Source organism: Sitophilus oryzae, unplaced genomic scaffold (assembly GCF_002938485.1).
Source record: "Sitophilus oryzae breed Bouriz unplaced genomic scaffold, Soryzae_2.0 scaffold_489_pilon_pilon, whole genome shotgun sequence".
Classification (NCBI taxonomy): domain Eukaryota; kingdom Metazoa; phylum Arthropoda; class Insecta; order Coleoptera; family Curculionidae; genus Sitophilus; species Sitophilus oryzae.
The window spans coordinates 1,034,710-1,045,897 of record NW_022147072.1 but is presented as its reverse complement, the minus strand read 5'-3'; the positions used below and the strand labels follow the sequence as shown (position 1 = coordinate 1,045,897).

Below are 11,188 nucleotides of genomic sequence, written 5' to 3'. Positions count from 1 at the left end.
TAACTTCCAGATCAAGACCAAAGGTGCCTTGAGCTTGGTCTAAAAATGATCACTTTAAAACTAAAAAATTAGTTAATACGGATTAGGAATAGAATTAGGAGTACAAGTTTTTCATATAAAACCAAATATATACATTTTTTGCAACAGTGGTAACTCTGTATAGTCCATATTAATAAATCCATAGTTAACACATACACTTTTTCAGCCAAGCGTATTTTTTATACAGAAGAATACTTTGAAAAAGAAACTCGCACTGTAAAATTAAGGGGTAAAAACACAAAACTACATTTATCTTTCATCCTTGATACTTACGACACACTTTATTATGTGGTTGCACTTGCACTCTACTTGATCGTCTCACAATGACTTAGCCTAATCAAAGTTGTTAAAAATCAAATACATAACACTATTAATTTTTATCATTGACACTTATATGTATTTTTTTTAAATTACAAATTTACTTCTTAAGATTTTCATGGAAAAACAAATCTCATTGTAAAACACAATTAATGAAGTTTTACTAATGCTGTTCATCATTTCAGTCAATCATTGTCATCAATGAAAGACACCTAAATGATGTGGAATTCATATGGCTAGAATAAAATAAAATGAAGGGTTCAGGGGAAAAGCATGATAAGCGCTATTCTACTAATTCTACAGGAGAGCCCTCCCTGTACGGCTGGTTGTTATCAAGTTCTGCCCCTGTATATATATTTCTACTAGGCATATATCATAGAATTTAGGAGCCTTATTACCCTGCAGAGTTTATACACTTTGTGAGGACCAGTTAAACCTACTATAATATTGTAAAACCCTAAAACTAAAAAATTGCCGCTTATCCTGGTTTTCACCTGGACCCTCCAAATAATATTAGGCAAAGAAATTGTGAAATGGATCATGTATATCTTACGATTCTCTTGCAATGATTAACACATATCCAGTAATTTTCATTTCTCCGTTAACAATTGATGTATCAAATGGAATTTCTCGATCTAAATAAATATATCTTTGTAGCTCCACCAAAAATTAAATCGAAAATGGAGGATGTATCTATCCATGCTGATTCTCTGCTTAAGATGACAGTTGAGGTGGAAGGTATTCCAGAACCCAAAGTTCAGTTTTACAAAGATGGTAAAGAAATCAAGGATAGTCAGAGAGTCAAAATAGTCAAGGAAGGTGAAAAGCATAGTATAGTGATTGAAAAATCGGCTCTCTCTGATTCAGGTAAAACATTTTTTTACATTTTCTATTTAATTTGCAATGTTCTTATGTAAGTGTTGGTGTGTTTAGCAATTTACAAACCATTTTCAACTATTTCTCTAAATCTGTTCTTATGAAACTTTGTACGCACATTGAGTTTCCCCAACAAAACAACAATACAATCATTTCAATAGTCTCCACGACACTTTATGTATGCTAAAATTCCAACTTAGAAACGCTGCTAAATTTAGAATCGAAAAGCCATAAAAAATACCGAGATTGCCACTCGAAAAGTAGCTCCCCCCTATATTTTTTATTTTTTTCAGATAAAAAACGATATTTGCTATGTTAGTATATGACCTAAATTAGGATTGATTGACGTATTCGATTATTTTGGAATTACTTCCTGTTTCACCGGAAATGACTACAACTTCTTATTTTTAAGTAGCACCCTCGGTATATTTCTGCCGCTTTATTCGATAAAATGACTCTGCGTGAATGACATATCCTTATGTCCAACTTTTTAAATTTTTCGCTTATAAAAAACTCGTATCTTAAATTTCAATCCTAGAGTGCTATGGCTGTGCTAAAAAGCACTAACTAATTAATCTAACTCATTTTTAAGTATCTTGTCCTGCCGGTTAAAGATGCTCAAATCGTATTTTAATCATATACCAATTTTTTTGAACTGGAACAGGGTGGCTCATTAACATATTTGGAAAAACACATTTTTACGAATAATTTGGTACATACAATACACTTGGATTTCGAGTCAAATTGTCATTATGCACCGCACAATTTGAAATAAACTATGCAAAAATGTCAAAAGTTAACATATGATATGTCAAACATCATTCCTATCGAATAAAATTAAGCCTACCGGGGTGCCGATCAAAAGTAGTCATTTCCTGTGAAGTAGGCTTGACAAAAACAATTGAATACGTTAATTAATCTTAATTTGCTATGTCACATCAAATCTCGTTTTTTTATGGCAGAAAAATAAAAAGTTACGAGGTGAGCCACTTTAAGACGCACCCGGTACTTGAACTGTGCACATTCGATTAAAATCGGTTTAAATCTGGTAGTAAAAAATAAAGAATATATCCATTGAAATATATACTTATCCCAAAACAATTAACTTTGTATTTGAAATAGTAGATAGTAAAAAACTAATATACCTACTGCTTCTATTATGATTGTAATTTCCATAAGGAGTTTTTAAGGTTCTTATTCTGTGGTGGCCACTAACGAATTGGCACAAGTATCCCAATTCTGGAAACTGGATGTCTACAGCAAACCGAAAATCGTGCAAAAACTCGAAGCAGAAAAAATAGTTTCTCAAGGACAAAATCTCGAATTGAAAGTCAAAATTGAAGCTGAACCAAAACCCCAAATCAAGTGGTACAAAGACGAGGAAGAAGTTCAAGCTAGCGAACATTACGTCATCAAAGAAGACGGTGACGTATACATGTTGAGAATTACAGGAGCTGTTACTACCGATGCTGCAAAATACAAGTTTAAGGCTCTCAATATCCATGGTACTGGCGAGGCAGAAAGTACAGTCTTCGTTAAGAAACCGCCTAAAATTATCAAAGGCCTTCAGGATATGACAGTTACAGAGCGCGACAAAAATGTTACTCTGGATGTCAAAATGGAAGCTTTTCCTCCGCCAGCAGTTAAATGGTAAGAATTCACATACGTCGAAGTCGAAACTTATAATATCTAATCTTTGTGGTAAACACATTTTCACAGTCTTTCGGGAATGTTGCTACAGAAACAAAACAAACATCAAAAATTCGGTTTCTGTAAAAATCCACTGGATTTAGAAATTGATTAATTAAAATTATTTGTATGGCTCTTTACTAAACTCCTCTACTGAAAACTCCTTACTGAATCCTAACTACCAAATATGTGATCTATGGAAGATATGCTATTCAAAAAATCTGCAGTTATAACTGTAGATGCTTTATATATCTAAAGAACATTTCCTGCAGACTGGTGTATCACTTAGCATCAATTTGCGCAGATGTCCATAGAGTTGAAAATATATTATGATTATTGTTAATTCCCAGTAGTTAGTTAGTACGTAGAAAAAAATCATTGGATATTCAGGAAGGTTCGAAAACAAATATGTTTTTGCGACGTTTGGCGACTTTATTGTCGCTTCTTCAGGCACTAAAACATATATTCATTCAAATGCCTACAAACATTCATGGCAAAAAAACCGCGAACACTATAAGACACATACAGACGAACGAACAGATACTTGGGGTATTTTTTGCACGAAGCACACCGATGCTAGGTTTATGTCGTACTCTGTGCCTGAAGGGCGACATTAAAGTCGCGAAACGTCGCAAAAAACATAATTGTTCCTTTCGAACCTTCCCAAACACCCGTTTTCTAAGTTGAAGAAATATATTTCATGAAATGAGAGTCATTCAAAAAAACTTCACCTCTTATGCGTTTAAATTTTATCTAACATCTTTGCGATAGACAATAACTTGCGTGGATAGGTCCAAAAATATTTAGACATGCTACTTTCTTAGCCAGTCTCTCAGCTTTTTGTTGTCATTACATTGTGGTTGTTCTTTGACCTAGCCCAATGTGATTTTGTTATGACGAGACTCCAAAAGTGTTCGATTTAACTGCGAAAATCAGACTTAACCATCAAAAAGCATTTAACGTTTCAAAGAATATATTCCCACCTTGATATTGGGAAATATAAAGTAAGAAACAATTTAAAATATTTGAGTTCAATTAAAAATTCAATAATAACCCCGAAAAACTATTTTATGGATAATTGTATAGTTTTACATTAGATATGTGCAGGAAAACATTTATTTATTTTAATATTTATGACTTATAATTTTCAAAATGTTCGAAATGACTTTTCACAATAAAGCCCCTTCTATTAATATTCACACATTATTTTACCGTGGCATTGAGATTAAAGAAACAAGAGGCGAATTCACCAGAATTGAATCAGATGATGGTGTGAAACTTGTCATCAAAGAAGTAACTAGTGAACTGTCAGGTCAATATACTTGCAAGTTAAGTAACGAATTGGGTGTTGCAGAAACTAGTGCAAAGTTAACAGTTAATTGTAAGTATACTGTATACTTCGAATAACGTTCAAAATATTGAAATAATATTTCTTAGTTAGGGAACCAATAAATTAATAATTTGTCTAATGTAGGTGCTCCAAGATTTGTTAAGCAACTTGAGGATACCATCGTAGAGGAAGGCGCCGAACTCCATCTTGAAGTTGAAGTAGACGCCTGTCCTCCTCCTACAGTAAAATGGTTGAGAAATGGAAGAGAAGTCTCCACTGACGCTCGCATTAAGATAACTAGAGATAAAAAACGATATGAAACTTTACATTTAGCTGTTGACTTAATCAAATATGAAGAACAAGGAGAATATGAAGTCATCGTGACGAACTCTTTGGGAACTGTTAGCAGTAAAAGCTTTGTCACTGTGCACAGTAAAGTTTTTTTTAACCAAATACGAAGCTTTAAATCAACAAAAACAATAGATTTACAAAGGAATACACATAACACTTTTAAGGTATAGGTAAGTATAATTTGGTGGCATGACTGTCCCCCGTAGATTTTTCAAAATGTGTCTTATAAGTGGTACTTGTGTCTTACCATTAAATTTTTCCCTTATGTGGTGTCGTTATCTACTAACAATTACAGAGGTAACACATACTGACGCTGTAGAAGAATTTGAACCACCACCAAAGGCAGTTAAAATTGAGGAAATAATAGAAGAACCGCAAGTCGCTCAAGAAGCAGAAAAGCAGCCTGAATCGCCGCAGACGCCTAAAGTTGAGGAACCTAAAGAAGCAGCATCTCCCAAGCAAGGTATAACACATTCATTTTTTTGTTTCCATATTTTCAAATGTAATTACCTCCTTAAACAAACAGAAAAAGCTTTAGGTGCTTTATGTGTGTGCTTAGAGTGGCTATTTTAGCATTAGATTTTTCAATGTCTATTATATGTTATCATCTGTGTTTCTCTTTACTGAAAATGATATCTACAATCTACTGTTTCGTTCATTAATATTTTATACCAGTCATTCACTCAATTAAAAAATAGGTAAACTAGCCGAGAAAGGAGAAATTGAGACAAAGCAGGCTAGAATCCAAAAAAGCCCTGAACCAGTTATCGAAGAACCAGCTTCGCCGGAGTTACAGAAAAAGAGGGGTACATTTGCCATTATTGAAGAAGCCGAACACTTTGATGATGTCGACGAAACGCATAAACCTAAAACCCCTACAACTGAAGACGTGCCCAAAAGAAAATCTAGTCGAGCTAGAACTGTAGAAATCGAAGAAATTGAAGAAGTCGAACAACCCGAGAGCAATATACCAAAAATCTTCCCTGAAGTGGAGAACGTCAAGAGTTCCATTCAAGAAAGGAAAATCTGCCAGAAAAGAAAGCATTGAGGTAATTGAAGAAAAACCCGAAGCTAATTTGCCCGAAACTACTGAGACAAAGGCCAGCGTTAAAGTTCCGAAAAAACCTCTACAACAAACGAAAGATGAAGCTGACGTTGAAGAAACAATTACAAAATACGAGATTCAAAATGATAATAAAGAGCCTAAGAAAAATAAAGCCCAAAAAGCGTCTGTAGAAGAATCTACCCTTATAGAGCAAGACCAAAACGAATATGCTTCCAAAAAACAAAAAACCGACGTACTTGACAGACAGGACAGTCAAAAGGCTAAAAGCAAACCAGAAGGTACTTAAACGCTCCTCTCCAGAATGCTCTCCACTAAAACAATCCACTTATGTTATTTTTTGTTATGCACATTTTGACCATTTTTATGTAAAGCTTTAACAAGTACGCTTAGCTGATTCTAACTGTTCAGGTAAGTTTAGATAATCGTTGTGACAAACAGGTAAGTTCTCAGCACTTACAACACATGCACAATAAAAAATATATATAACACTTTAACATATAGCTGCAGATATGAGGAACATTCACCAATATTTTAACACGCATAGTTTTTTTAGATAACATCACCAAAGACTGTAAGCCAAAAGCAATTTTTATACTGGTATAATTAGTAGTTATATTACTGAAAATGAATTGGTTTTACTCAGTTAATTTATTAATATATAAAGAGGTGACTTATCATAATATCAATTTTATATACAGGGTATCAAAAAATAGTGTATTTTTCGGTGGTTGATTCTACAGATCAAAATAAGACAAATAGTTCCTATGAACATATGCCCTAAATTGATTCCCGAAAAAGTTACAACCCTCGAAAGGGTAAATAGAAATAATATATTTTGTTTAATTTTAAAACATAGTAAAAAAAAGTCTTCAAACATAGTACTCAACACATATTTTAATGCCAAAGCAAATTGTGATGGTAAAATTCCATAACAGCCCTGAAAAGGCACTTTCCATTGAATGTAGATAGTACTACTGGTTGTACTTCTTTTCTCCTTATAGATACAACAATTTCAACAAATGGCGTAAAAAACTAATAGTCATTTTTACGCCAAAAAAATAAAATGTATAGAAATTATAAATTTATTAATATCATGATTTCGCTAATACTAAAATCGATGCATCGGAACCCTTAAACACAAATATCTTGAAAACCGTTCACCGTTTCAACTAAACGAAGAGCCCCTCTCAGGGTTGTTACGGAATTTTACACTATAGCGATTCGCTTTGGCATTAAAATGTCTGTAAGAATATCAAATTTCAAGAAAGACGGTTTACAAATAATCTTAACAATAAACAAAATATATTATTTTTATTCATACTTTCGAGCTCTGTAACTTCCTCGGGAAGCATTTTAAGGCATATGTTCGTAGTAACTTTTGTTCTATTTTGATCCGTACAATCACCTATTTTGATCCGTATTCACCAAAGTTAGATCACTATTTTTTTGACACCCTGTATATTTAAAAAAATGCAACATGGATAAATCTTAAAATTAATTAAAAGCAAATATTTTTTAAAACTAAACTAGTCTCAAATTCAATTCTCTAAAATATTTATGTGCAAAAAATTGTAAATTACATATTTCACTACATATTTTTCTTTTATAGATCATACCAAATAAACTTTTAGTCACGTGATTAAGTTTGACCGGCACAACGTTGCCCACCTTTATGTATTTTTTTAATCAAAATATTTTTTGGAACAAAAATAAATGAAAAATAAATAATAAAATAATAAAGAGCAATTACTACCGCTTCTCCGTTCAAAATATTCTAATAAGGTAGCGATGAGTTTTTTGCAACGGCTATTAAGCTATCTCGTACACTTCGCACTAAAACAGGTTTTTACAAACAGGTTTTTGCAAGGTCTGCTAGTACAATTTTCAAGCTTAAAGTATCAACACAATTCATTTAAACCAAAAAGTCGTAATACGAAATTAAAGTGTCAAAACGAATGACAATGTCAGGAAATAAATAAATAAATACGGCAACTTGACATTTTTTTTACGGCAGAGCTACCACCTGAATCGCCAACGGGAAATTTCAATTACAGTTATTCAGCCCGGCGCCGAATATGTCCGTGGTTGGCAACAATGAATGTAAAAATTGCGCTTTCGATTACGTAACTAAAAGTTTAATTGGTATCACTTATAGTATATAAACTCCCAAAGCGGGCTCATCCAGGAAAATCGTACATACAGGGTGGTCCACTAGTGCGAGAAAAGTCCAATTATTACTATTTTGAGACACCCTTTATACAACAAGATATTTTTTAGGATAAACGATGTAACATTTATAAAAACCTTTTTTTTCGACAATAAAGACGATCTCCGACTTTAATCGATCACCCTGTATATAATTTAATTTGGTGATGTTACCTACATGTTTATATATTTTACTAATTTAGCGTTTTTATTGTCAGCCGAACCCATAATCCTGGACACCAATATGAAAGACGGTTCAAGGCCAGAATCTTTGGATATCACGTACATTGTAAGAGGATTTGCCAACCCTCCACCCACAGCTACGTGGACACTTAACGGAAAAGAGATCAAACCTGATGCCCATCTCAGAATGACGTCCAGTCAAAACGGCGAAGAATTCAAGTTAGAAATAACGAAGCTAGAATTAAAAGATGCCGGAGTTTACGAATGTATTAACCAATCCTGTGGGCACTGTGAAACAACAAGCGGTGTTAGAAGTTACACGTAAGTTTTCTTCTATTATACATGATTTTTAGGGTGTCGTACCTCAAAGGGAGAAACAGAATCCTTATATGCTTGGTGCATTTCAGTTGATTTCAACAAATTCCGACCGCAGCGTCTAACGGCAAAAATCTGAAATTATCATTATATAGTTCACGCCGGCGCCGCCGCCGCCGCCGTCGTGTTATCGCATTAACATAATAATGAAATCGTGTTTTGTCATAATATTTAAGTATTTTAGTTTTTGCTAGTACAGTTATTGAAACTATAAAAGACTCAGGTACCAGGTTTGTGCAATGTAACGCTGTTTCGGGTAGTAAAAATAAGTTTTCACTAACAATTCGCACTAGGCGTCGTGTTGTGTTGTGACAATTTCAAATGTTAATAAAATTGCCGAAAAAATGATAACGCGTAAAGGAGAGCGCAATGAAGGCGTTGTTAGGTGCAATAACATTCAATAACTCAAATTTCCCGGATATTCAACTATTTTATAGCTTCATAGTTTCTCACACCGATTTGATCAATAGCAAAATTGGATTCAAGCAGTTCGACGAAACAAGTGAATAAACAAAGTGCCCGTTCAAAAAATTAAAGAGACATAATTATACTATGAGAGGATAAAGTATAATTTGCAATATTAATGGTATAGTTTTTTAATAAACTAGTGATTAAACGTTTTATGAATATCTTCTAAAATTATAATTACGTACGTTTAAAAATTTCGTTTTGCCGAAATAGCCCCAATTACCTATGGCCCACTAGCAAAACCGGTGATTAAAACTATGCTCGCTACCGTAGTTGAACCCATCTAAAAAGTTTTTTTTAACTGGAATAATAAATTATAATACAAGTTAGAACTGCTGAAGATATCAAAATATTTACTTTTTTATTTTTTATTATTAGTATTTTCACAAATTATACTTCCTAACACTTTTAGAATAATTAATTACATTTTTCGTATACCTACTCGCTATTTAAACCCGTGTGCTTATTTGTAGATGCTAGTTTTTACGATATTTTCCGATGGTGGCAGCACCGGCGGAGAATGCACCAAGCCTATAGGGCCGGGTGAAATTAAAACCATATACTCAGGTCTACATTCTCTTTGAAGCTGTAAAAAAATCAAACTTTTAAGTTAACAAAAAAAAAAAAAGGATTAGGTTAGCCCTTAATGCATTTGATGAATGTAAAGTCCTTAATGCCATAATTTAAAAAGAAAATTACGCGTTGTAAAAATATTTAAAAAGTTATATCAAATCAAGCATCATATTCAAATCTGATTTGGATTATAATTCCATTTTATTTATATTTTATTTTCCATTGTAATATTGGGTAATAGCAGTCACGTTATGATATATACCGGGTGCGTCTCCAAAGTAGTTCACCCTATAACTTTTTATTTTTTCATAAAAAAACAGATTTGGTATGTTAGTATATGACACAAATTAGGATTGATTGACGTATTCAATTGTTTTCGGTCACTTCCTGTTTCACCGGAAATGACTACAACTTTGATTTTAAATGGCACCTTCGAATTTTTTACTTTATTCGATAGAACATGACACTCTTGAATCGAATGACATATCATATGTCAACTTTTGAGGTATTCGCTAAAAAACAAATTGTATTTTAAATTTCAATCTAGAGTGCCATGGCTGTGTTAAAAACACTAATTTTTAATCCAGGAGCCTTAGAAAAATAGATTTGATCGTCTAATGTTTTTTAGTGTCTTGTCCTGGCGGGTTATAAGATGCCCAAATCGTATTTTTAATCATATCTCAATTTTTTCAAACGGAACGAGGGTGGCTCATTATCATATTTGGAAAAAGCATTATTTTACGAATAATTTGACACCACACACTTGGTATTTCGAGTCAAATTGTCGTTATGAACCGCATGTTACAATTTCAAAATAACCATATGCGAAAATGTCAAAAATTCACATATGATATGTCATTCTATTCAGAGTGTCATTTTCTATCTAATAAAATAAAAAAATATCGAGAATGCCATTTAAAAATCAAAAGTTGTAGTTATTTCCGGTGAAACAGGAAGTGTCCGAAAACAGTTGAATATATCAATCAATCCTGATTTATGTCGTATACTAACATATCATATCTCGTTGTTTTATCTGAAAAAATAAAAAAAGTTATAGGGGTGAGCTACTTGAGACGAACGCGGTATTTTTTAATTAACCAACAGAAAATGCAAACGACGACTATACATAAAACGCATAGACAGACTATACATAAAACCTATCGTAAATATTTTGTTATTTATAATTATTTTAGCTGAAAGAGAATTGCGCCGTCCCAAACTGAAGGAAGGTTTAAAAGATCAAAGAATAGTAAAAAAGAATGGGGTTACATTCAAGGCTGTTATTATTGGAGACCCTATACCTGAAGTTACATGGTAAGAACAATCTTAACTAAAATTAAACGTGTTTCTTTATAACGTGTTAATAATATAAGAAACCCGAGTATGAATTTATGACATTATAAAAGATAAAAAATGTCTATACCTATGTGGCGGATTCGTCTCTCCAAAAAAATCCTTTATGGGTATTTCGTCACTGCACTGCAAGAAAATACTGCTTGTCAGAAGTTATGTTTACAGTTATACAAATTTGCCTAACAAAGAAAAAAATGCTTAACTTAAAAAAAACAAAGAATAAAAAAAACTATTTAGGATATTTAAATTCTAAAACTATTATGAGAATTAGTTTTTTTTAAACAGATACGTCTACAGGAAACCGTTGTTTTTTTATTATAAAAGATGTTTTTATTTTTGAATAATATGTAAATATACTCGGT

The 11,188-nt window shown here is 32.7% G+C and overlaps 1 protein-coding gene and 1 long non-coding RNA gene across 2 annotated transcripts in view; both read left to right on the top strand.

Annotated features, from left to right (window-relative positions):
* The first annotated feature begins 209 nt into the window (after positions 1–209).
* LOC115886476 (obscurin-like) overlaps positions 210–11,188 on the top strand; it is a 36,615-nt gene continuing 25,636 nt past the window's right edge. Inside the window, 12 exon segments of the mRNA XM_030905638.1 lie at positions 210–268; positions 1,015–1,224; positions 2,424–2,883; positions 2,953–3,005; positions 4,103–4,303; positions 4,397–4,684; positions 4,899–5,066; positions 5,302–5,549; positions 5,593–5,947; positions 8,093–8,321; positions 8,323–8,378; positions 10,667–10,787. Coding sequence (XP_030761498.1) covers positions 1,038–1,224; positions 2,424–2,883; positions 2,953–3,005; positions 4,103–4,303; positions 4,397–4,684; positions 4,899–5,066; positions 5,302–5,549; positions 5,593–5,947; positions 8,093–8,321; positions 8,323–8,378; positions 10,667–10,787 — 2,366 coding nt within the window. The 5' untranslated portion in view covers positions 210–268; positions 1,015–1,037.
* Positions 5,000–5,452, top strand: LOC115886464. The gene is made up of 2 exons (XR_004050897.1): positions 5,000–5,066; positions 5,302–5,452. It is a non-coding gene; the product is annotated as an uncharacterized LOC115886464 (long non-coding RNA).